This window comes from Dreissena polymorpha, chromosome 14 (assembly GCF_020536995.1).
Source record: "Dreissena polymorpha isolate Duluth1 chromosome 14, UMN_Dpol_1.0, whole genome shotgun sequence".
NCBI lineage: Eukaryota > Metazoa > Mollusca > Bivalvia > Myida > Dreissenidae > Dreissena > Dreissena polymorpha.
The window spans coordinates 47,622,005-47,646,182 of record NC_068368.1 but is presented as its reverse complement, the minus strand read 5'-3'; the positions used below and the strand labels follow the sequence as shown (position 1 = coordinate 47,646,182).

At 36.8% G+C, this 24,178-nt stretch overlaps 1 protein-coding gene and 1 long non-coding RNA gene across 4 annotated transcripts in view; both read right to left on the bottom strand.

Annotated features, from left to right (window-relative positions):
- Positions 1 to 3,658: 3,658 nt before the first annotated feature.
- Positions 3,659 to 24,178, bottom strand: part of LOC127858536 (E3 ubiquitin-protein ligase AMFR-like) — a 32,369-nt gene continuing 11,849 nt past the window's right edge. The window contains exons 7-15 of one of the 2 annotated variants that reach the window (XM_052395743.1): positions 23,649 to 23,782; positions 23,001 to 23,111; positions 21,938 to 22,119; positions 20,692 to 20,795; positions 18,727 to 18,852; positions 11,183 to 11,254; positions 10,049 to 10,146; positions 7,439 to 7,546; positions 3,659 to 6,492 (exon numbers count right to left, since the gene is read on the bottom strand). In XM_052395743.1, coding sequence (XP_052251703.1) covers positions 6,210 to 6,492; positions 7,439 to 7,546; positions 10,049 to 10,146; positions 11,183 to 11,254; positions 18,727 to 18,852; positions 20,692 to 20,795; positions 21,938 to 22,119; positions 23,001 to 23,111; positions 23,649 to 23,782 — 1,218 coding nt within the window. In that variant the 3' untranslated portion in view covers positions 3,659 to 6,209. The remainder of the gene's footprint in view (positions 6,493 to 7,438; positions 7,547 to 10,048; positions 10,147 to 11,182; positions 11,255 to 18,726; positions 18,853 to 20,691; positions 20,796 to 21,937; positions 22,120 to 23,000; positions 23,112 to 23,648; positions 23,783 to 24,178) is intronic. The other variant, XM_052395744.1, reaches the window with a different exon arrangement.
- LOC127858555 (uncharacterized) lies at positions 11,627 to 14,520 on the bottom strand. Of its 2 annotated transcripts, none has more exons than XR_008038966.1 (3): positions 14,384 to 14,520; positions 12,224 to 12,286; positions 11,627 to 11,659 (listed from the first exon to the last, which is right to left on the bottom strand). It is a non-coding gene; the product is annotated as an uncharacterized LOC127858555 (long non-coding RNA). The 2 variants fall into 2 exon arrangements; XR_008038965.1 differs by lacking the exon at positions 11,627 to 11,659 and adding an exon at positions 12,002 to 12,034.

Sequence of the window (24,178 nt, the reverse complement as noted above, 5' to 3'; positions counted from 1 at the left end):
ACCGATATGCATGAACGTTAAATGTGCAAGAAGATTTTTACCCGCAGTAACCCACAGGTTCCTCCACTATGTGCCCTTGAACAAATTAATGTGACGGAAACAATATTTATAAAATTTAGTATATGTGTCTAAACTGCCTTACCCAAATAACCATTATATAATGTGTATTTATTTTTTTTATCAATGACTGATTAAGAACAATTAATACAATTTCAATGTTTTAAATGTATTTATTTACTCTCATACAAAAATTATACATAATTGGTACATGTAGAGAAATGTCAGTATTGATTGCCCTAATTTTCAATACAGGGCAGTGCCTTTAAATACAAATGTTTTAAGGATACAAATAACATGATTAATTTTAGGTACACACTTATTTGCAATGGCCAGTACAAGACACTTGCAAAACGAATATTCTATAACTAACACTTTACCTTAACAAACCATCAGTTAACCCATAACAGAATAATTCTTCAAACAGCTTTTTAAACATGTATACTTTAAAAAGGATCAACATTTGATTAGGTTAATTATTTTCTACTGATATGGGCATTTCACATTGTAATTTTTAAAATTTATTGTTTTCCATTCTTGTGTAGGATTTAAATAACAAGAATCCACAAAAATGTAAAACCTCTACTGATCCAAGGCATGTTTATTTCCGATTTAACCCTTACCACTTACGTATTTAAACACATTTGTAGTCCCTTAGAAAGCTAAATTTAATGGAAGACCCATCTTACTAGATTCAAGTTTATAAGGCTTCATCTCCAAACCTTAGGTACTGATGAGCAGCAAACAGCATTAAACTTGAACAGACTGAGTTATTCGCAGGCTGTTCTGGTTTCATGCTGTTTGCACATAGCCATTTTTACTTCACTTCTAATGGGGGAAAGGGTAAAACTGGTTTTCACCATCAGTCATCATTATATCAAAATATTGATTTGTTAAAAACATTTTGCTGCATAGTATATTTGCAGACTTGTCCATGTTTACACTTCATTTCAAGTGATATTATGGGCATTTTTTACTGTTGAATTGAGCTGAAAAGAACTAGAAATGGCGCGGCAGAGGCCGACGCGTATCCCCACGCCGAATGTTTGACCTAGGTGTGCCCCAGGGTTGGTAATGGGGCCATGCATAGCTGAGATTGACCGTATTGTCATAAGAGAAGTTCATCATCAATTAGAAGTGAATTGGTGTAGAAATGAAGAAGTTATAGTAAAAGGCAATTTTGGGTGGGTGTGACATATGTGGGCAGGGCGCCCCAGGGTTGGTAATGGGGCCATGCATAGTTGAGATTGACCGTATTGTCATAAGAGAGGTTCAGTATCAATTTGAAGTGAATCGGTGTAGAAATGAAGAAATTATAGTAAAAGGCAATTTTGGGTGGGTGTGGTCTATGTGGGCGGGGCGCCCCAGGGTTGGTAATGGGGCCATGCATAGTTGAGATTGACTGTATTGTCATAAGAGAAGTTCAATATCAATTTGAAGTGAATCAGTGTAGAAATGAAGAAATTATAGTAAAGGCAATTTTGGGTGGGTGTGGTCTATGTGGGCGGGGCCCCAGGGTTGGTTATGGGAACATGCATAGTTGAGATTGACCCTAATGTCATAAGAGAAGTTCAGTATCAATTTGAAGTGAATCCGTGTAGAAATGAAAAAATTATAGTAAATGGAATTTTTTGGTGGGTGTGGCCTATGTGGGCGGGCGCCCCAGGGTTGGGATTGGGGCCATGCATAGTTGAGATTGACCCTAATGTCATAACAAAAGTTCAGTATCAATTTGAAGTGAATCCGTGTAGAAATGAAAAAATTATAGTAAATGGAAATTTTTGGTGGGTGTGGCCTATGTGGGTGGGGCGCCCCAGGGTTGGGAATGGGGCCATGCATGGTTGAGATTGACTGTATTGTCATAGGTGAGGTCCAGTATCAATTTGAAGTGAATCGGTGTAGAAATAAAGAAGTAAATGTAAAATAACCTAAAAAAATGAGTGATAATTTCTGACGCGGCCCCACCCCAACCCCTATAACTTTTGACCCAGGGGTCAGATCAAAATTCCAAATAGTGCACCGTCGCACATATGCTCATAGCTACCATGTGTGTAAATTTCAAGGTTCTAGTGCTTTTAGTGTAGGAGGAGATAGTGGCCAGGACGGACGGACAGACGGACGGACAGACGGACGGACAGACGGACGGACGGACGGCGGAGATCACCACAATATCCCCACCTTTTTTTCAAAAAGCGTGGGGATAATTAACAGGTCAAAAGAGTAAGTTAAAATGTGGTTACTGACCAATTATCTGCAACTCATCTTGCTACCAGTTGTTTATAAAAATATATTTTATATTCAATATTTTACGTGACTCACCCAGTCCTGTAAGCCGAAATGATCCGTAAAACAAAATGGTGTCTTTGTGTTGTATAAACGAATCTGCACTAAAACTAAATTTTGGTTCACATTGTACATGCGTGATCAGTTGTCAAACGAAAGTACGGTTGATATTCAAATGCATTAGTTTTTTCTTTCCTGGATATTGTTTTAGTATGTTGATGCTGCATTAACAAATATACCAGTATATATATGAAGTGAAAAAACCCAAAAATAAACAACGGTTGCGATAGACACCTATAAACTGTTAGATGCCCATGATATCACTTAATAAAGGTATTTTTATTTAGGAGAAAATTGTGCATTTAGTGTCCATTAGCCACAGTCTACTTTCTATAACAGGATATCATAATTCTGATCATCTTCATTATATGATTAAATGAAAAACATATGTAATACATGTATGAAAATATTTGAAAGATAAGCGACACACAAATGTGTGAATAAAGTAATAAACATGAAGTAAACAGCCATAATTTGGTAACACAAATGATTTAAAAGGCCATTTAAATCATCAGCAAATTCTAGTAGAGGCTGTTTATAATGCTAGGCCCATGGGCTCCTTTTACCTCCGAGAAAAAAAACGAGTTGCATTGATTCATAATGGTATTGCATTGTTGCATTGACAATTGTTTGCATTGACATTAATTGCATTCATTTTGAAGGTAAAAAATGTAAGATATACAGAGCAAATATAAGAGGACATTTTTGGTAGATTATATGCAAATAATAATATACAACTATAATAGTTTTGTAAAGTATAAATAATTTGTATGATATATAGATGAAAGCATACAATTCCATCAAACTAGTATATTAACCTAGGATAAAGGTAATTATGCAATCGGCAACTACATTTTGACAAACAAGTATTCAAATAACAATGCTTATTGACTTTTTGTTTATACTCCCATCAAAGCCAATTACTTATTCAAACATAGTGAACTGGTAACTTACTCATAAAATTCCTAGTAAACCATTAGGAAAGTAGTGAAATTACCTACATTTCATGCTTCATAAACACTCCACTTAAAACAGATAATGGTGGATGTGTTCTAAATGGAATCCTCATTGATTTCAATACATGTTATCAAGATAAATTGAACTTTTATCGAATTATTTTTTTCCATAGTATAAGCACAACCAAATTGATTTTTCATAGTTTTTTTGGTTCTTCTAATTAGACTTTCATCAGTCTTTAAAATCCAGTTATTGCCTGCTACCTGTCAATTTAATTATCAATAAAATCTACAACACATACTAAGACTATAAGTTTATAACTTTACAGTAAGTCAAAAGGTTATGGTAGTATGATTAAAGAGAATATCATGATTACCAAAACATAAGAGCATTCCAAACACAGTGCGCTCAACTTTCCTTCGGCTTTGATTTTATAATGGACATATTCTTTCATTCGCCAAATTAAATCACCACAAAGGCATATTTGAAGTTAAATATCTTTAGTAGTTATCAGTGCTTTCCACAGGCAATTTAACGGTCCCTCAGCAGGGCGCCTGAAATTTTCCGATCTGTGTATTCTGACCGTTATTGCAGCTTAAGATTAAAGCGATATCGAATTCGCCGAAAATTTTGATAGCCGATTTACGATCGTTTGTCGCTTTACCCAACTAAAGCCGGCCTTAAGGGGAAGCGTCGCTGTATTAGAAAAATAATATTGGCCAATGAGAGCGCACGCTTTGTATGAGCGACAGCAGTAGGCAGGCAATACCTGCAGTTAAATCATGCAGACGACTCGTGACGTACATGTAATTGCCACAGAAATCTTACTAAGAAAGAAAAGTTACTTAGAAGACTGATGATGGCAACCAGCCGTAAACCTCGTGGACAACGTGATTTTCATGCATATTTCCGACAAAACATTTATTCGACTCGTAAAGTGTTTAAAACAAATTTTCGTTGAATTCATTACGCAACTGTTAATATTTGTTAAAATTTCAAATGGGAATAATTAAATTTGTACTCCGAAACCCATTCCCGTAAGTCGATGTTAACGCGTTTTTAATCCGAAACAAACTTACTCCGAAATACACTTCCGAATGTAAATGTTACTGCAACGTTAAAATATTCTTGCTTCAAATTAGCAGTGCAAATTTATTTTGTGTCGAATCTTTTTCTCAATTAAAAAGAGCGCGAAAATTATGCAGCATGTACAAAGTCGCGTCATTTGCATATAAAGCGTGCATGTATTGAGCGTTTTAACAAGCTTACAACACATCAGGGGATTGACGCTAGTTCAGAGGCAATATTTCATCAAATCTATAAATAGTCACTTAAAATTTATTAGATACTATAGAAAAATGGCAAGGTTTGTGTAAAAGCAATAATTGAGAGCTTTTATCGTAAATATTTACCAAAAAGTGATTTATAAAAACGGAATAAATGAGAGTTATATCGGGTAATAAATAGAAACTTGAATAGTAGTAAGTATACAGTAATAGAGTCGGGTTGAAACGGATGTATTGGGGAATCGTTCGAGTCGGGATTTTACTATCTATGCGGGCAATTTTTAATACAATTAAACAATATATATTTTTAAATGACTCGGGGATTTTCTTGAAGAGTCATAGCGTACCAAACGCTTTTTTGCTTTGAGTTATAACGCATCAGAGAACGTCCATTGACACGTTAAATTAAAAAAAAAATCAACCACCCCTATCAGCCCCAGAGCGCCTGACAAAAATCCTGTGGAAAGCACTGGTAGTTATAGAGCATATGTAAACTAAAACATGAACATACATAAATTAAAACTAGAAATATGAACAAACCAAGAAATATGATTTTCACATTTTTACCACTTAATTTAGCTGAATTTAATTATCTTTGTAAGTAAGGTCTGCATATAAATAAAGAACCAGAAAATCAGAGCACAATACAACATCCAGGCAAAAGTAAATGAGTACAAATCATGTCATTTTCTGTTAGCAGCAGAGACTTTGACCAGTAAGGTCAAAATATACAATACCGTCCTAGGTCTGCATGTAAGCTATCACACAATTACAGCACTATACCTCCATCTAATGCAAGTAAGGTATATTTGTTTAGCCCAAAATGCACAAAGGTTTGTAAGATACATACACACAATTACAGAAAATACCGCTAACCAAAAGTCAATGAGCTGATATTTTTTTTACATTTATGATTATGGAGATGTTTATTTACCTGAATTCCAAAGCACAGAAAGGGGCATAATTCTGCTAAAATACAGTTGAGAGTTATGGAACTTGGTCATAATACCTCACACAATTACCGAGCTTTGTGTCAAGTTTTAATTGAATACCTGTAGAAAAAATGGTGACGAGGGGGTGTTGTATGTTTACCTTAAATTTTGCCTACATTTGGGTAAGGAAAATAGCTTGTACAGGTTGGTGAATAGTCGAGCTAACAATAAGCAAATAATTAGCATGACAGAAGAAAACTCAAATCATTTATCACAAAAATCAACGTATGCAAACGCCAACCAAGTATACTCACACATGAATTAACTTAAGTGTTATGATGTTACATGACACAATGTAAAGTAATAGCCTTCACCCTATACGTTTAAGTTAAACATAACAAGAAGATTTTAACTTATTATGTTAAAAAATCTGAACATCTTACTAAATAAAGGCAAATACTATACATCCTACCACACTCAGATCTTATTTCATTGGTTAAAAATTTCTTAATGCATATTTTCACATAAGCAAGATGAAAGATATCTAGGTTTCCTGTGCAGTAAGTGCACTTATAACAATTATAACAATTGAAACAATTCAAATTTACACAATATGCTTTTAAATGAAACCCTATCACAAATCACTGTCTGAATTGTGCACACCATTTGTCTGTCCAAGAATTCTTCTTGTAGCTGCATTGTACGCGAGCTCCCTACGATGCCTCAGACCATCCAAATTGCTGCCATGGTTACCAGTGTTGCCTGGGAAACCAGATTCAGCTTGAAACGAGGCCTCTTGTTCTGTCAAGGTGTGGCTGGTTGAAGAGTCGGGCATGCTGGCTGGATGATCTGGATGCAAGGAAGATTCTTCGCTGACTTCCACAGACTTTGAATCATTGGACTTCGACAAAAATCTCCTGAAATATACAATAATATAATATTATATAATCCAAGAATACTTTTATAGTTATCAAATGAACTCTTTATAACAATCTCATTTGACATAACAATAATAAACAATTTGTGTCACTTACATACACTGATGCTCTGTAAATATGTAATCTGACCAAAACACATCCACTACGTATTCTACAGTTGACAAAATTGGTTGAAGTCAAAATTCCTTTCTTAATAATCACATACACATTGATTCTATTAAACAGTGAAAGTTTCAGCAAGATTTGCCCATTTTTTACAGGAAATTTATAGCATATATACTATGGGATTATTTATACTAAGATGGAACTCCAAGCCGAAATTCATTACTTTACAATTTTTGCATGAAGGTCATTCAGCTGTGAATGTTTGAGCAAGATCCAACCAGTACTTAAAGAGGAGTTAAACCGCCAGTTTCGAATGTATGTGCATGTGCATACAGACGGTTGGACAAATGCAACGCTTAATAAAAACCAACACCACTTGCAAACTGGTTATAGCAGAGTTTCATGTTGTGTAAATGGGTTAATGTAATAATGCACTAGAGGCTATATTTTTATAATTTACCACTCGCCAGCTGTCAATCAAACTCACGTAATAATCAGATTTAGTTTATTGCGGCCACATGGTCCGACAAAAAAAGACTGTCGGAGTAATGGAATAAGCGTTTTATGAAAACACAACTTAGTGTTGCGTATTTGGCGACTGGTCAATTCAACTGCTAACTAACGAATGCCAATGACTTACTAGTAACAAGGAATCAGGAATATCAAGAAGGCAGGACTTACAATGTTCTTATATCACTTGACATAAGAATGGCATATTGTAAACACATTACATTTTGAAGATGTTTTATTACATGTAAAAATAACACTGAATAATTATTTTTGTTATTTAGTGCAAAAATAACACCAAAGAATTACTAACCTTCTAGCTTCTTCCAGCATAGTGTTTTTCCTATCTTCCAACATGGACTCTCGTTCATTGCCAGACTTTGAAAACCTGCCACTATAAGTGGACGGAAGGTCATTGGAACTGTAAATACAATAAAAACATTTTCAATTTCCGCACCTACGTAAGAAAAAATATTTCAGGTTTAAACCATTTACATCTGGACTGATGGAATATGGGCCAATGTAACTGTACACTTCAACACCGTTATTTGGAACACCGATAATCCGAAGTCATCGTTATTTCGAAGTATTTTTTTCGGTCCCGATTTTGGTTCTTCTTTGTTTTATGTAAAAATTCATTGTTAATCCGAACTTTGTTAAACCGAGAAAATCATTAATTCGAAGTGATTATGTCGGTCCCAACACTATAATTCGCACCTTATCATCAATCTTTAATCCAAAGTCAAAGCTGCAAAACGCTGAGCATAATTTCACACCTTTGTCTTCTGTGCGTGGCGCGTCAAAAGCTGATAATTACAATTTTGTCGTCGCGCGTAGCGTGTTTATTTTATAATGTCGTCAAAAGCCGATAATTACTATTTATGTAGTTTTGCATTCTTTAGTAACAAATAAACGTGTCACGTTAGGTCTGAGTAAATGTGGTCCAATGAAAGCCATCTTATATAAACTCTACCTTCTGCGAGCAAAACATGGGCGGAAGTGAGTTCTTCAATGTCCTTGACAAATTGGAGAAATATGTTACACGTGTCCAGTTTAGTTCTGCTAAGGCCAGTGTTCTGAGAGACATCGCGTCTTATTTTAAAAAAAAGTTAATTCGTTTCCGAAAATGTATTCATCTGTATTTACATGTATGACAATTTGTGCTATTCGTTATATTTGATATGTTCTGATAATTAGTGCATATTCATTATATTGGATATGTTCTGTACTTAGAGAAAACATTAAAAGAACAAGAATCGTTTTATTCCTTCGTTTGTTACAAGTAGAAATCTATTGCAATCTGACTAGTTTACGTATTTAAGTAAAACAATCATAAATAGTAGCGTGAAACTGAACCATGCAAATTCCACAACGTTTTTATTATAACAGAATCAAAGAAGTCGTCTGTCAAATGTTTATTTCGAATTATCTTTAATCCAAAGTTTTTTTAACGGTCACGACGACTTTCAAATAACGGTGTTGAAGTGTATATCCTTATTGTATCTTCAAAAACAATGCAAGTAGAATGTTCATCAAAACAGTGTGTAATAGAAAAAATTCTGTACATATGATTGAGAATCTAACAAGTAACACTCGGCAAGTTATTAACAGTAATAAAACAATTACAGTAATTCAAAGATGGCAAAAAGGCAAGCTAAACAGAAGAAAAGCAGAAAACAATTATAAACTTTAAAACAAGGGACAAAATTGTCACAAAAGCAGGTTTTCAATTGAAAAAAGTCTGATAAAGGGAGACAATTCAAAATGTGTATTGTTAACCCCCTTGTGTAAAATTGACCTTGATTTCAATTAGAAAAAAAAGAGATGTGTTCGTCAGAAACACAATGCTCCCTATTCCGCCGCTTTGAAATATAAATTTTTTTTGTTTTGTTTTGACCTTTGACCATGAAGGATGACCTTGACCTAAACATCCACCACTCAAAATGTGCAGCTTCATGAGATACACATGCATGCCAAATATCAAGTTTCTATCTTTAATAATGCAAAAGTTATGGCCAACGTTTAAGTGTTTTTTTCGGATGGACGGAAAGACTGACATACACACATACTGACAAACTGACAGACAGTTCAACTGCTATATGCCACTCTACCGGGGGCATAAAAAGTCTGATAAAGAAACAACTCAAAATCAAAATGTGCATTGTAACTGATTGTTTATAGTTACATAGTTGTTTCAAAATCTATTTTTAGTTGTGGCAACATTGACCTTGGAGATATTGACGCAATTCTTTTGTGCGACACACCGTCCAATGATGGTGAACAAATGTGCCAAATGATTTTAAAATGTCACAATGAATGACATAGTAATGGTCCAGACAAGCTCATTTCTGGCCATTTTTGACCTTCAAACTCAAATTGTGACCTTGACCTTGGAGATATCGACGTGATTCTTTCCCGCGACACACCATCTAATGATGGTGAACAAATGTGCATAATGATTTTAAAATCTCACAATGATTCACAAAGTAATGGCCCGGACAAGATCATTTATGGCCATTTTTGACCATCAAACTCAAATTTTGACCTTGACCTTGAAGATATCGGCATAATTCTTTCGCGCAACACACCGTCTAATGATGGTGAACAAATGTGCCAAATGATTTTAAAATCTGACAATTAACTACAAAGTTATGGCCCGGACAAGCTCATGTATGGCCATTTTTGACCTTACACTCAAATTGTGACCTTGACCTTGGAGATATCGACGTATTTCTTTCGCCGGACTCACCGTCTAATGATGGTGAACAAATGTGCCAAATGATTTTAAAATCTGAAAATGAACGACAAAGTTATGGCCCGGACAAGCTTGTTCCACTCGCCAGCCCGCCTGCCCGCCCGCCCACATTCGCCAATCTAATAACCAGTTTTTTCCTTCGGAAAACCTGGTTAAAAAATTGCATACACTCTGTCCAACTGCAAGGCCTGTGCGTCCCCCATCTCTCTGGGCAGTGAGAAGTAGCGCTGCAGATCTGCATCAGAGCTCCTCGTAGAAGTGGACACCTGCAACACAATCAGCCTTCATTGGCAAGAGCACATAAATAACAAGACTATTGTCAAGCAATGTAAGTCCCCTACCGGCTCCACCATTGTCATAATTTTTTTATATTTTTTATATTTGTTGCCATAGCAACCAGAATTTTTGACATAGGAACAAAATGAAATGACGTGCATATTGCATAATGTCCTTATTGCCATCTATCCATGTTTCAAGTTTCATGAAAAAATATTAAGAACTTTTAAAGTTATCGCAGGATCCAGAAAAGTGTGACAGACTGACTGACTGACACACAGAGCGCAAACCACAAGTCCCCTCCGGTGTAACCAGTAGGGGACTTATAAGTCATTTAATTAAGCCTTGTTCTGGGGGTACTTACTTGGTACTTAATGCATGTGTGTCAAGTGTCCTCCCAGTCCACACAGGCTAATCAGGGACGAAACTTTCTGCTTGTAATTGTTGTATGGCATTTTTGTTTGAAATCTTTTCTAGTTAAAATTTAAGTTTAAGCAGAAAGGGACGTCCTTGACTGCACAGGCTAACCTGGGACGGTACTTTTCAAACAAGCATTAAACCCTTTTATTTTAACCCCGTTTTAGTACAAAAATGTTAAATTTTTCTTATGTATCTATTTGGACAAACTAGTTTTATGCTTAAACACTAATTTCAGTAGCATAATAGTGTTTATTAAGTCAAACATAAGTATTCCCAATAAACAAGACATTGAGGAATAAATTCATATCAGTTAGATGGTGAGAAAAAAAAATCACAAGAGAAGTATGTGAAACTGATTGATATTAAAAGAAGAAGAGACAAAGTAGACAATGTGTCTTTATTATCTTCTAAAAGAGCAATCCCCATAGAAATTAATATCTGCAGTGCAGTAATATAGTTTTAATTTTAAATGCAAAACAAAGTAAATAATATTTTCTTTTATGTATAAGAAAACACAATTACGATTTATTCATGCATTTGAGAACTCCAAATCCTCGTTTATTATCCAATACAATTATGTTTTTGTAAACACATCATTCTAATGACCTGGTAATTATCTGAGTCATCTGAGGTGGAGTCATCATCCCCAAGGGCAGTACGCGTCAAGAGGGATCCAGGCTGAAATGGGAACACAGCACATTGGACCTTAAATCACTAATTGATATATGAGAAGGAGCCAGGCTGAAATGGGAACACAGCACATTTGACCTTAGATCACTTATTGATATATGAGAAGGAGCCAGGCTAAAATGGAAACACAGCACACTGGACCTTAGATCACTTATTGATATATGAGAGGGAGCCAGGCTGAAATGGGAACACAGCACATTGGACCTTAGATCACTTATTGATATATTAGAGGGATCCAGGCTGAAATGGGAACACAGCACATTGGACCTTAAATCACTAATTGATATATGAGAAGGAGCCAGGCTGAAATGGGAACACAGCACACTGGAACTTAGATCACTTATTGATATATGAGAGGGAGCCAGGCTGAAATGGGAACACAGCACATTGGACCTTAGATCACTAATTGATATATGAGAAGGAGCCAGGCTGAAATGGGAACACAGCACACTGGACCTTAGATCACTTATTGATATATGAGAGGGAGCCAGGCTGAAATGGGAACACAGCACATTTGACCGTAGATCACTTATTGATATATGAGAAGGAGCCAGGCTGAAATGGGAACACAGCACACTGGACCTTAGATCACTTATTGATATATGAGAGGGAGCCAGGCTGAAATGGGAACACAGCACATTTGACCGTAGATCACTTACTGATATATGAGGAGCCAAGCTGAAATGGGAACACAGCACACTGGACCTTAGATCACTTATTGATATATGAGAGGGAGCCAGGCTGAAATGGGAACACAGCACATTGGACCTTAGATCACTAATTGATATCTGAGAGGGAGCCAGGCTGAAATGGAAACACAACATACTGGACCTTAGATCACTAATTGATATATGAGAGAGAGCCAGGCTGAAATGGAAACACAACATACTGGACCTTAGATCACTAATTGATATATGAGAGGGAGCTAGGCTGAGATGGAAACACAACACATTGGACCTTAGATCACTAATTGATATATGAGAGGGAGCCAGGCTGAAATGGGAACACAGCACATTGGACCTTAGATCACTAATTGATATATGAGAAGGGAGCCAGGCTGAAATGGAAACACAACACACTGGACCTTAGATCACTAATTGATATATGAGAGGGAGCTAGGCTGAGATGGAAACACAACACATTGGACCTTAGATCACTAATTGATATATGAGAGGGAGCCAGGCTGAAATGGAAACAGAGCACATTGGACCTTAGATAGTGTTTTCCCAGGCCATTTTAGCGTGGCGAAAAGCCACGCCGCCCTCCCGGATCGCCACTCTGCCCTTTTCAAAGACAAATTTCGCCACGCGCCCTTCTTATCAAAGGCAAATTTCGCCACGCGCCCTTATCAATAACATCTTTATTGCCTTACGATCTAACTTGGTCCGCAAAATCAGCTTCCTTGATTGTTTGTGACGCTCCGACCTGGTGCTTGATTTACTCGAGAGACGTCAACGTCTAATCAACTATATTTATCGAGTAGATTTAATCTATAACAGTGCTCGATTTATTGGTAGTCAAACTGACTGCTCCAAAGCTGTGAATTAGTCATGCGTGAATAACCCCGTGTCATCGATAATGCCGAAGGCTATGTTATACCAAGCACACTTTTCGGTCGGCAATGTGTACTCCTCCACGATACTTCGGAAACTTTTGATGAAAAACTCGACGTTATTCTTGTACATGGCATGCATTATTCATTTATATCAAAACATATATTTTTACACATAATTACATTTAAAATCACAAACAAATTTATTCTTTATCGTTTTCGTCTTTAAGATAATTAGATCTAATTATGGAAATTATTACTGAGACGTATACTAATTTAACAAAATGCGAATCGCGTATACGATTTAACGTTGCTATGCGCACCTGTCGCTTACATCATTTGACATTTTATCAACATGGCGGACTATACAGAATTAAATTGTGACTCGGCAAAAATGGCAAATAACGTCGTAAACGATCGAATTAACGATGGAGATTATACATTAAGAAGGAATTAATGAAATGTCTGTGATAATCAACGATGCATAAAAATGTTTAAGATAGCAACACCATTATTTATTTATTTATAATCTACTCGGTGGATGTATATCACGGAAACGAGTGTTTGCATATTGTTAGCGATCAATTTACTCGCAATGTTATTTTTAACATCTGTCAAGATTATGGTTAGAAAATGGGATAAGACAAACATGGTTTCATTTATATGTTAGTGAATCTGTGTATAATCAGATTCATATGCATATATTGCTTTATTCTGTTTGTCGTGCTGTACAGTTTATTGAAACAGCATGGAACTTAAATGTACATTGCAAGGTAAATATATTAATATAAATCATTGTAAGTTTAATACATCTATTACCATTAAATGTGCTTGTTTATATGTTATTTTTTTCCAAAACTGCTTCTGATGTGATTACATGTTTACCCGTAATCCAGGTATACAGGGAACGTTTTTGCCCTTTTTTGCCTAAACTGCGCTAAAATGCGCTTTTTGAAAGTAATGCGCCATGCCCCTTTGCCCTCCTGGGAAAAACACTACCTTAGATCACTAATTGATATACGAGAGGGAGCCAGGCTGAAATGGGAACACAGCACATTTGACCTTAGATCACTAATTGATATATGAGAGGGAGCCAGGCTGAAATGGGAACACAGCACATTGGACCTTAGATCACTAATTGATATATGAGAGGGAGCCAGGCTGAAATGGAAACACAGCACATTTGACCTTAGATCACTTATTGACATATGAGAGGGAGCCAGGCTGAAATGGGAACACAGCACATTTGACGTAGATCACATATTGATATATGAGAGGGAGCCAGGCTGAAATGGAAACACAGCACATTGGACCTTAGATCACTAATTGATATATGAGAGGGAGCCAGGCTGAAATGGAAACACAGCACATTGGACCTGAGATCACAAATTGACATATGAGAGGGAGCCGGGCTGAAATGGGAACACAGCACATTAGACCATAGATTACTAATTGATATATGAGAGGGAGCCAGGCTGAAATGGGAACACAACACATTGGATCTTAGATCACTAATTGATATATGAGAGGGAGCCAGGCTGAAATGGGAACACAACACATTGGACCTTAGATCACTAATTGATATATGAGAGGGAGCCAGGCTGAAATGGGAACACAACACATTGGATCTTAGATCACTAATTGACATACGAGAGGGAGCTAGGCTGAAATGGGAACACAACACATTTGATTGTAGATCACTAATTGATAAATGAGAGGGAGCCAGGCTGAAATGGAAACACAGCACATTGGACCTTAGATCACTAATTGATATATGAGAGGGAGCCAAGCTGAAATGGGAACACAGCACATTTGACCTTAGATCACTAATTGATATATGAGAGGGAGCCAGGCTGAAATGGAAACACAACACATTGGACCTTAGATCACTTATTGACATATGAGAAGGAGCCGGGCTGAATGGGAACACAGCACATTGGACCTTAGATCACTAATTGATATATGAGAGGGAGCCAGGCTGAAATGGGGACACAACACATTGGACCTTAGATCAATAATTGATATATGAGAGGGAGCCAGGCTGAAATGGGAACACAGCACATTTGACCTTAGATCACTTATTGATATATGAGAGGGAGCCAGGCTGAAATGGAAACACAGCACATTGGACCTTATATCACTTATTGACATATGAGAGGGAGCAAGGCTGAAATGGGAACGCAGCACATTGGACCTTAGAACACTTATTGACATATGAAAGAGGGCCGGGCTGAAATGGGCACACAGCACATGGGACCTTAGATCACTTATTGACATACAAGAGGGAGCTAGGCTGAAATGGGAACACAACACATTTGACCTTAGATCACTAATTGATGTATGAGAGGGAGCCAGGCTGAAATGGAAACACAGCACATTTGACCATAGATCACTTATTGATATATGAGAGGGAGCGAGGCTGAAATGGAAACACAGCACATTGGACCTTAGATCACTTATTGATATATGAGAGGGAGCGAGGCTGAAATGGAAACACAGCACATTTGACCTTAGATCACTTATTGATATATGAGAGGGAGCGAGGCTGAAATGGGAACACAGCACATTTGACCTTAGATCACTTATTGATATATGAGAGGGAGCGAGGCTGAAATGGAAACACAGCACATTGGACCTTAGATCACTAATTGATGTATGAGAGGGAGCCAGGCTGAAATGGGAACACAGCACATTGGACCATAGATCCCTTATTGATATATGAGAGGGAGCCAGGCTGAAATGGAAACACAGCACATTGGACCTTAGATCACAAATTGACATATGAGCCAGTTTCTAGAAAAACCAAGCTCAATGCATATGCGCAAAATATCATCCCTCAATAGCCTGTGCAGTCAAAGTACAATCACTGATTAGCCTGTACAGTCAAATTATCATCACTGATTAAAATTTGCACAAAAAATATCATCAATTATTGTGCAGGCTAATCTGGGATGACATGATCCCATACCAAGCGATTAATTTCCTTTAAAGGAAACATCAATCCACTCTTGGCAGAAAGTGTCATCCCAGATACCAATGTGGATACATGACCAGGTTTGATGTATGAAGTTCTGAAAGACTTAATTAAGATTAATATTTGGTTGCATACCAAATAGAAAACACGAGAGAAGAAGTAAAATTACTTACACAATATATGTGCTTTGATACCATGTTGCATATTTGCATAATGAAACTGTCTGTCAAACGAACTTTTCTCCACTCAACATTTAATAATTTTCTGCAAAAAGAGGGCATTAAAGGCCCGATGTCACTCACCTCAGCCATGCAGAAACAAACCTGTCATTATGATTTTTTTAATTCTATGTTTTAAACTCTGTTTGACACACACTTGATATGGTCTGAGACACTATATAAAGTAATACACAAAACTCCTGGAAGTCTATAGTGTGACACCTGGGGCATGGTCTGTTTTGAAACCAGGGGCATGATTTGAACAATCTTTCCAGAGTATTATACTTGATAGTTAATACCAATATTAAACCTCTGAGCCTTGTGGTTCAATGAAAAAGATTTTTTAAGATATTTACAATAAAGTATACATAAATCAGGTGAGCCCAGGAGCATTTTTGGGACCAATGATTTCACCAATCTTTTTAGAGGACATCTAGATGATGGAACACACCAAAGGAAGGACTTTGAACAAGGGACAAAATTGTCACAAAACCAGGTTTTCAGTTGAAAAAAAAAGTCTGATAAAGGGAGACAATTCAAAATGTGTATTGTTAACCCCCTTGTGAAAAATTGGCCTTGATTTCAATAAGAAAAAAAAGTCTCATAAAGTCAGAGACAACTCAAAATCAAAATGTGCGTTGTTGTTCATAGTTGCAAAGTTGTTTCAAAATCTATCTATTTTTAGTTGTTGCGACCTTGACCTTGGAGATATTGACGTAATTCTTTCGCACGACACACCGTCCAATAAAAGTGAACAAATGTGCCAAATGATTTTCAAATGTCACAATGAATGACATAGTAATGGCTCAGACAAGCTCATTTATGGCCATTTTTGACCTTCAAACTCAAATTGTGACCTTGACCTTGGTGATATCGACATGATTCTTTCGCGCAACACACCGTCTAATGGTGGTGAACAAATGTACCAAATGTTTTTTAAATCTCACAATGAATCACAAAGTAATGGCCCGGACTAGCTCATTTATGGCCATTTTTGACAGTCAAACTCAAATTGTGAACTTGACCTTGGAGATATCAACGTAATTCTTTCACGCAATACATCGTCTAATAATGGTGAACAAATGTGCCAAATGATTTTAAAACCTGACAATGAACGACAAAGTTATGGCCCGGACAAGCTCATTTATGTCCATTTTTGACCTTCAAACTCAAATTGTGACCTTGACCTTGGAGATATCGACGTAGTTCTTTCGCGCGACACACCATCTAATGATGGTGATCAAATGTGCCACATGATTTTAAAATCTGACAATGAATGACAAAGTTGTGGCTCGGACAAGCTTGTTCCGCATGCCAGCCCGCCCACCCGCCAACATCACCTATCTAATAACCAGTTTTTCCTTCGGAAAACCTGGTTAAAAAGGGTCACCCATGGATCATTCCTGTTAGTTTCTAATAAATCTGCCAAGCAATTAAGAAGGCAATAAGGTTTAAAGAAAATTGTTAAAGAAACCATACAACAAACAGATGAACAGCAACCTATCACAATAGCTGACAATGACAACTAAACGTTAAGGTTAGCTAAAAATTAAATGTTTTTAGAATTTTTTTATCTATGATGAGTGTAAACAAATCATCCGAAAATCATTTTACTATTTCGGGTCACCGTGACCTTGACCTTTGACCTTGTGACCTGAAAATCAATAGGGGTCATCTGCAAGTCATGATCAATCTACCTATGAAGTTTCATGATCCTAGGCGTATGCATTCTTGAGTTATCATCCGAAAACCATTTTACTATTTCGGGTCACCGTGACCTTGACCTTTGACCTAGTGACCTCATAATCTATAGGGGTCATCTGCGAGTCATGATCAATCTACCCATGAAGTTTCATGATCCTAGGCGTATGCGTTCATGTGTTATCATTCAACAAGGGACAAAATTGTCACAAAACCAGGTTTTCATTGTGAAAAAAAAATCTGATAAAGGGAGAAAACTCAAACTGAACTTTTGAAATGAACAAACAAAATTAACCCCCTTTGTAAGTTTGTTTTAAAAAAAAATCTATTTTAAGTCGTGGCGACCTTGACATTGGAGATATTGACGTGATTCTTTCGTGCGACACACCGTCCCATGATGGTGAACAAATGTGCCATATGATTTTAAAATCTCACAATGAATGACATAGTTATGGCCAGGACAAGCTCATTTATGGCCATTTTTGACCTTTGAACTCAAAGTGTGACCTTGACCTTGGAGATATTGACGTAATTATTTCGCGCGACACACCGTCCAATGATGGTGAACAAATGTGCCAAATGATTTTAAAATCTGACAATGAACGACATAGTTATGGCCCGGACAAGCTTGTTCCGCCAGCCCGCCAGCCAGCCAGCCAGCCAGCCAGCCCGCCCGCATTCGCCAATCTAATAAACCAGTTTTTTCCATTGGAAAACCTGGTTAAAAACCATTTTACTATTTCTGGTCACCGTGACCTTGACCTTTGACCTAGTGACCTCAAAATCAATAGGGGTCATCTGCGAGTCAAGATCAATGTACCTATGAAGTTTCATGATCCTAGGCCCAAGCGTTCTTGAGTTATCGTCTGACATCCACCTGGTGGACGGACCGACAGACTGACCGACCGACCGACATGAGCAAAGCAATATATTCCCTCTTCTTCGAAGGGGGGCATAATTAGTACCACATTCACAATAACAGCAATGGTGTTGGTCATGTATTTACAATCCATACCGGTGGTGCTAGCAGTCTGCCTTCAAGGATATTCTCAATGGTGAAGTCCACAGATCTGGTGACACGCAGGTCCTCTATCACAGCATTGCGAGGCATGTGGGGGAACACTTGTAACACCTGGCGAGCCTAGCAAAATAACAGGGTCTTTTTAATTGGAAAAACATATAAAACAAGAGGGCCATGATGGCCCTGAATCGCTCACCTGACTAACCAAATACCATCCCAACCCAGTTTTCATCAAGATAAACATTCTGACCAAATTTCATAAAGATTGGATGAAAACTGTGACCTCTATTGTCTACAAAGATTTTTCTAATATTTAACCTATTGACCTAGTTTTTGACCCCAGGTGACCCAAATACTATCCCAACCGAGATTTCATCAAAACAACCATTCTGACCAAATTTCATGAAGATTGGTTAAAAACTGTGACCTCTATTGTCTACACAAAGTTTTTCTATAATTTGACCTAGTGACCTAGTTTTTGACCCAAGATGACCCAAATACAATGCCAACCAAGATTTCATCAAGATAAACATTCTGACCAAATTTCATAAAGATTGGATGAAAACTGCAACCTCTATTGTCTATACAAGGTTTTTCTATTATTTCACCTAGTGACCATGTTTTTGACCCCAAATGACCCAAATACAATCCCAACCCAGATTTCATCAAGATAAACATTCTGACCAAATTTCATAAACATTGGAAGAAAACTGTGAACTATACTGTCTACACAAACAAACTGTTGATGATTTTTCAATTATTTGACCTAGTGACCTAGTTTATTACCCCAGATAACCCAAATACATTCCCAACCTAGATTTCATCAAGATAAACATTCTGACCAAATTTCATAAAGATTAGATGAAAACTGCAACCTCTATTGTCTACACAAGGTTTTTCTATTATTTGACCTATTATGTGACCTAGTGACCTAGTTTTTCACCCCAGATGACCCAAATACAATCCCTACCCAGATTTCATCAAGATAAACATTCTGACCAAATTTCATAAAGATTGGATGCAAATTGTGACCTCTACTGTCTACTCAAACAAATTGTTGACGGACGCACACACACACGCACACACAACAGATGCCGGACATCACACGGTCACATAAGCTCACCATGTCACTTCGTGACAGGTGAGCTAAAAAACAGCTTTTGATGCTTGAATCTGAACAAATAATTTATACAAGCTGCAGGTCTAATTATACCTTTATCGATAAATGAAAGACTACAAACAATTTATTCTGAATTAATGGCTTAACAAAAAACTTTTTCTAACTTAAGTCGAAACCCGATGGCTCGAACTCGTCGGGTCCGGCAACAAAAGTTCGAGCCATCCAGAATTCGCGCCATCTGGTTTCTAATAAACTTTTGTTAACAAACATTTTCACCTCCAGTTGAAGAGTACACATATTGCTTAAACATTGTACTACTTTGTACTACTGTCTGCTTTTGATTTAATGTGAACCAAATATATACTTATATACTTATATACTTTTATGTACCAATATTTAATGTGATCTTTTACTCAAATCAATAAACGATTGAGTCGATGACATGTTTGCAAGCAGTTTTATGACAATTATTGCGTGCCTTTTATCAAGCAGTCCTAATTTATTAACAGTTTATGTGTTAAAATTGTGACCGAGACTGTGAAAACAGTTTGAGCCATGAGATAATTCGAGCCTCGCAAATTCGAGCCATCGGACAAAATTATATATGAATATATAGCAATAAAAAATCGATGCTTTGGTAAGAGTTCGAGCCAACTGGAAATTCGAGCCAAGCGAGTTCGAGCCACCAGGTTTCAGCTGTATGTTTAATAAAAGTCTTTACAATTCAACAAAATACTCTAAAACATAACAGTTAAAATACATCTGACTCCTGAAAAGTAAGAGCCAACAGGAGAATGGGATCTTAAGATTCTGACAGCACTACTTTGTTGCATGCCTACCATGTTGTCGAGCTGAGAGGTCTGCACAGGCCGGTTGTTGGCCAGCATGTTGGTGTGTGTCACCTCCACTGAGAAACTGGGCAACCAACTCACATAGCGAGAACCTGAAAAATGAACAAAAGCTGAGCTAAACCCTACCTATTACCAACAAGGTACTGATACCTGTTTCAATGCTATTTGTCAGTAAGGTAAGAGTCATTAACTAGTAGTCCAGACTTATTAAATTGTCAAGATAGAAAAAAATACAGCATTATTAACCTGCTAAGGAATATTGCATTAAAGTTTGAATTGTGTACATGTATGTTTAATGTAGGAATAATCATCAGTCTATATGTTGAATATGGGAATAATCATCAGTCTATATGTTGAATAAGAGAATAATCATCCGTATATATGTTGAATAAGGGAATAATCATCAGTCTATATGTTGAATAAGGGAATAATCATCAGTGCATATCTTGAATGTAGGAATAATCATCAGTCCATATGTTGAATGTAGGAATAGGCATCTGTCAATATGTTGAATGTAAAAATAATCATCATTCTGTATGTTCAATGCAGGAATTATCATTAGTCTATTTGTTGAATAAGGGAATAATCATCAGTCTATTTGTTGAATGTAGGAATAATCATCAGTCTATATGTTGAAAAAGGGAATAATCTACAGCCTATATGTTGAATGTAAGAATAATCATCAGTCTTTATAATGAATGTAGGAATATTCATCAGACTATAATTATGTTAAATAAGGGAAAAATCAGTCTATATCTTAAAATGTAGGAATTATCAATCATCAGCCTATATGTTGAATGTAGGAGTAATCATCAGTCTATATGTTGAATTCAAGAATTATCATCCGTCTACATGTTGAAAATAGGAATAATCATCAGTCTGTATGTTGAATGTAGGAATTATCATCTGTCCATATGTTGAATAAGGGAATAATCATCAGTCAATCTGTTGAATATAGGAATAATAATCAGTCTATATGTTGAATAAGGGAATAATAATCAGCCCATATGTTGAATAAGGGAATAATCATCAGTTTATATGTTTAATATTAGAAAAATCATCAGTCTGTATGTTGAATGTAGGAATAATCATCAGCCTATATGTTGACTGTAGGAATAATCAATCTATGGACAGACAGACAAGACAGAGAGACGCACAATGCAAATCAAATAAAAATCCATTACTTCTACATGAAGAGAAATGCTGCCTCATAACTTAAACTGTCAACCCTTACCGTCAAAGTGAAAGAAATGGTTGGTGGTCTGGTTCCCGAGCTGTGGTGGCTGGGCGCCGGCCTCGTTGTCAATGACTCTGTCGGAGATGTTACCATTGGGGTCAACAGCCGGCCGATCACTGAGGGACTGGCGACATGTGGGGCACGATGTGTCCTGCTCCAGCCAGGATCGCAGACAGGAACTGGGGCAAACATGGAATATCATCACTTGTCAGCAAATCACACATACTTTTAGTCTGATCACAAATTTTTCAAGGTTTTTGTTTATACATTTCTTATCAGTGCCACCAGTGCTCAACCTTTTTTTGTGTCTTTGATCTTTATCTTGACAGGAACTGTCCCAAAACAGCGATCTCTACTATTTTTGTGCTTTGTAAGTATTATGTGCATTTTCTGTCAGTCATATGATTTTTACAACAAAGACATATATTTTAACTTAGTCTCTGTAGTAGTTACATGGTATGCATAAACTTTAACCTGACAAATGATATATTTAAACAAGAAAATAGAACAGACCAATCAATGTGATTTAAAACTATTTACCAATTAATTAAGCTGAATTTAATAAAATTTGAAAATTTGAACAAGGTTTGCATATAATCTTCCTACAAACAAAGTTACAGCGTAATACCTCCATCAGGCATCTAAGTATGGGTTAAGTTATTAAACGAAAATAAACAAGAGCTGTGTTCGTCAGAAACACAATGCCCCCTTCTGCGCTGCTTTAAAGCCATATATTTGACCTTTGACTTTGAAGGATGACCTTGACCTTTCACCACTCAAAATGTGCAGCTCCATGAGATACACATGCATGCAAAATATCAAGTTGCTATCTGAAGCGACATAGAAGCTATGAGCATTTTTTGAAACCTAAATGAAAAACCTAAACGCAAAGTGTGACGGAAGGAAAGACAGACAGACAGATGGACTGTCCGATCACTATATGCCCTCCTTAGGGGGCATAAAAAGACGTTTATATGCAACCAGTGAGGGAGTCCATTTGATACACAATTAATACAAATGTTACTAAAATGTTAACATCAAGAGGCTATGATTGTCAAACTTGTGAAAAAGGTGTCCACAAGGCAGTTTCCTGGCTGTTTCCATTTTCTCCCAACATACTGCACAGTCATCATCATTAGAGCTGATTTCTTCTGATGTGGCCATGCTAAATCTAAAACATGCATTCGATATTGGAATATAAGCAGCATTTGAGTTATCATGAAAGGTTCCTTTTTGTAATACACATATAAAGAAATAAAACTCAATCGAAAGAAATGTAAGTTCATGAAACACATTTTACTCAATTTCATTCAAATATTAAAGATAAAATATAGGTATTATGACAATGAATCCTCAAATACCATCATTCTACAAACGTATAACTGGCAGATTATTTACAATGAAAATGCTATATCAAGTACAAGAGCTATGTTTAAGTTTTCATAATTACTAGATACATTCTGGCTTTTCTATAGACAAGTAACTAATTTTTTCACAGCAACATATTAACACTGTCAACAAATGTTAAAGGTCTGCATAGTAACAAATAGTTTGAAACATCATGTAAGAATGCTAATTGTTACATGATGGCTGCATATAAGCAAACAACTTTGTGTTGTTCTGATTTATGGCCTTTATACCTATGCACAACAACTAATAAATCATTATTAACTGGCCCATGAGCATTTATCAATCAACATAATCGCACCTCTGCTCCATGTTCCTGACTACCCGTCGGTAGTTCTTGTGCCTCTTTACCCGTCGCTGGAATTCGTAGAACAAGTAGCGTAGCTGCATGCAGATCACCAGACTCGCCATTGACAGGAAGATATTACCCCACAGCTGAAACACATTCACAAGATTGACAGCATGTCCACAGCTAAGATTTTAGCACGACGCGGATGGCGGACGGTAGAGGCCGGACAGCGAGCTGGCTTTGACAATACCTCGAGTTTTCTTCGAAAACAGTCCAGCTAAAATTACTTTGATGACTACCTTTCAAATATTACTCATCCATAAATGAAAGGGTTATTTTTTAACAATGAATCATGTATGTGTTCCAATCCATTTATATTAAATTTACAGAGCATGTTTTACAAATCAGTATGTGCTTAGCTAGTTTAGCTACGCTAAGGACTGTAACTCGCTATGCTAGGAACGATTACTGCTGCATGTCTGCACTGGAGACGACGAGTGTCTGATATACTACTGCATGGGTGTATTTACCAGCATGTAAGT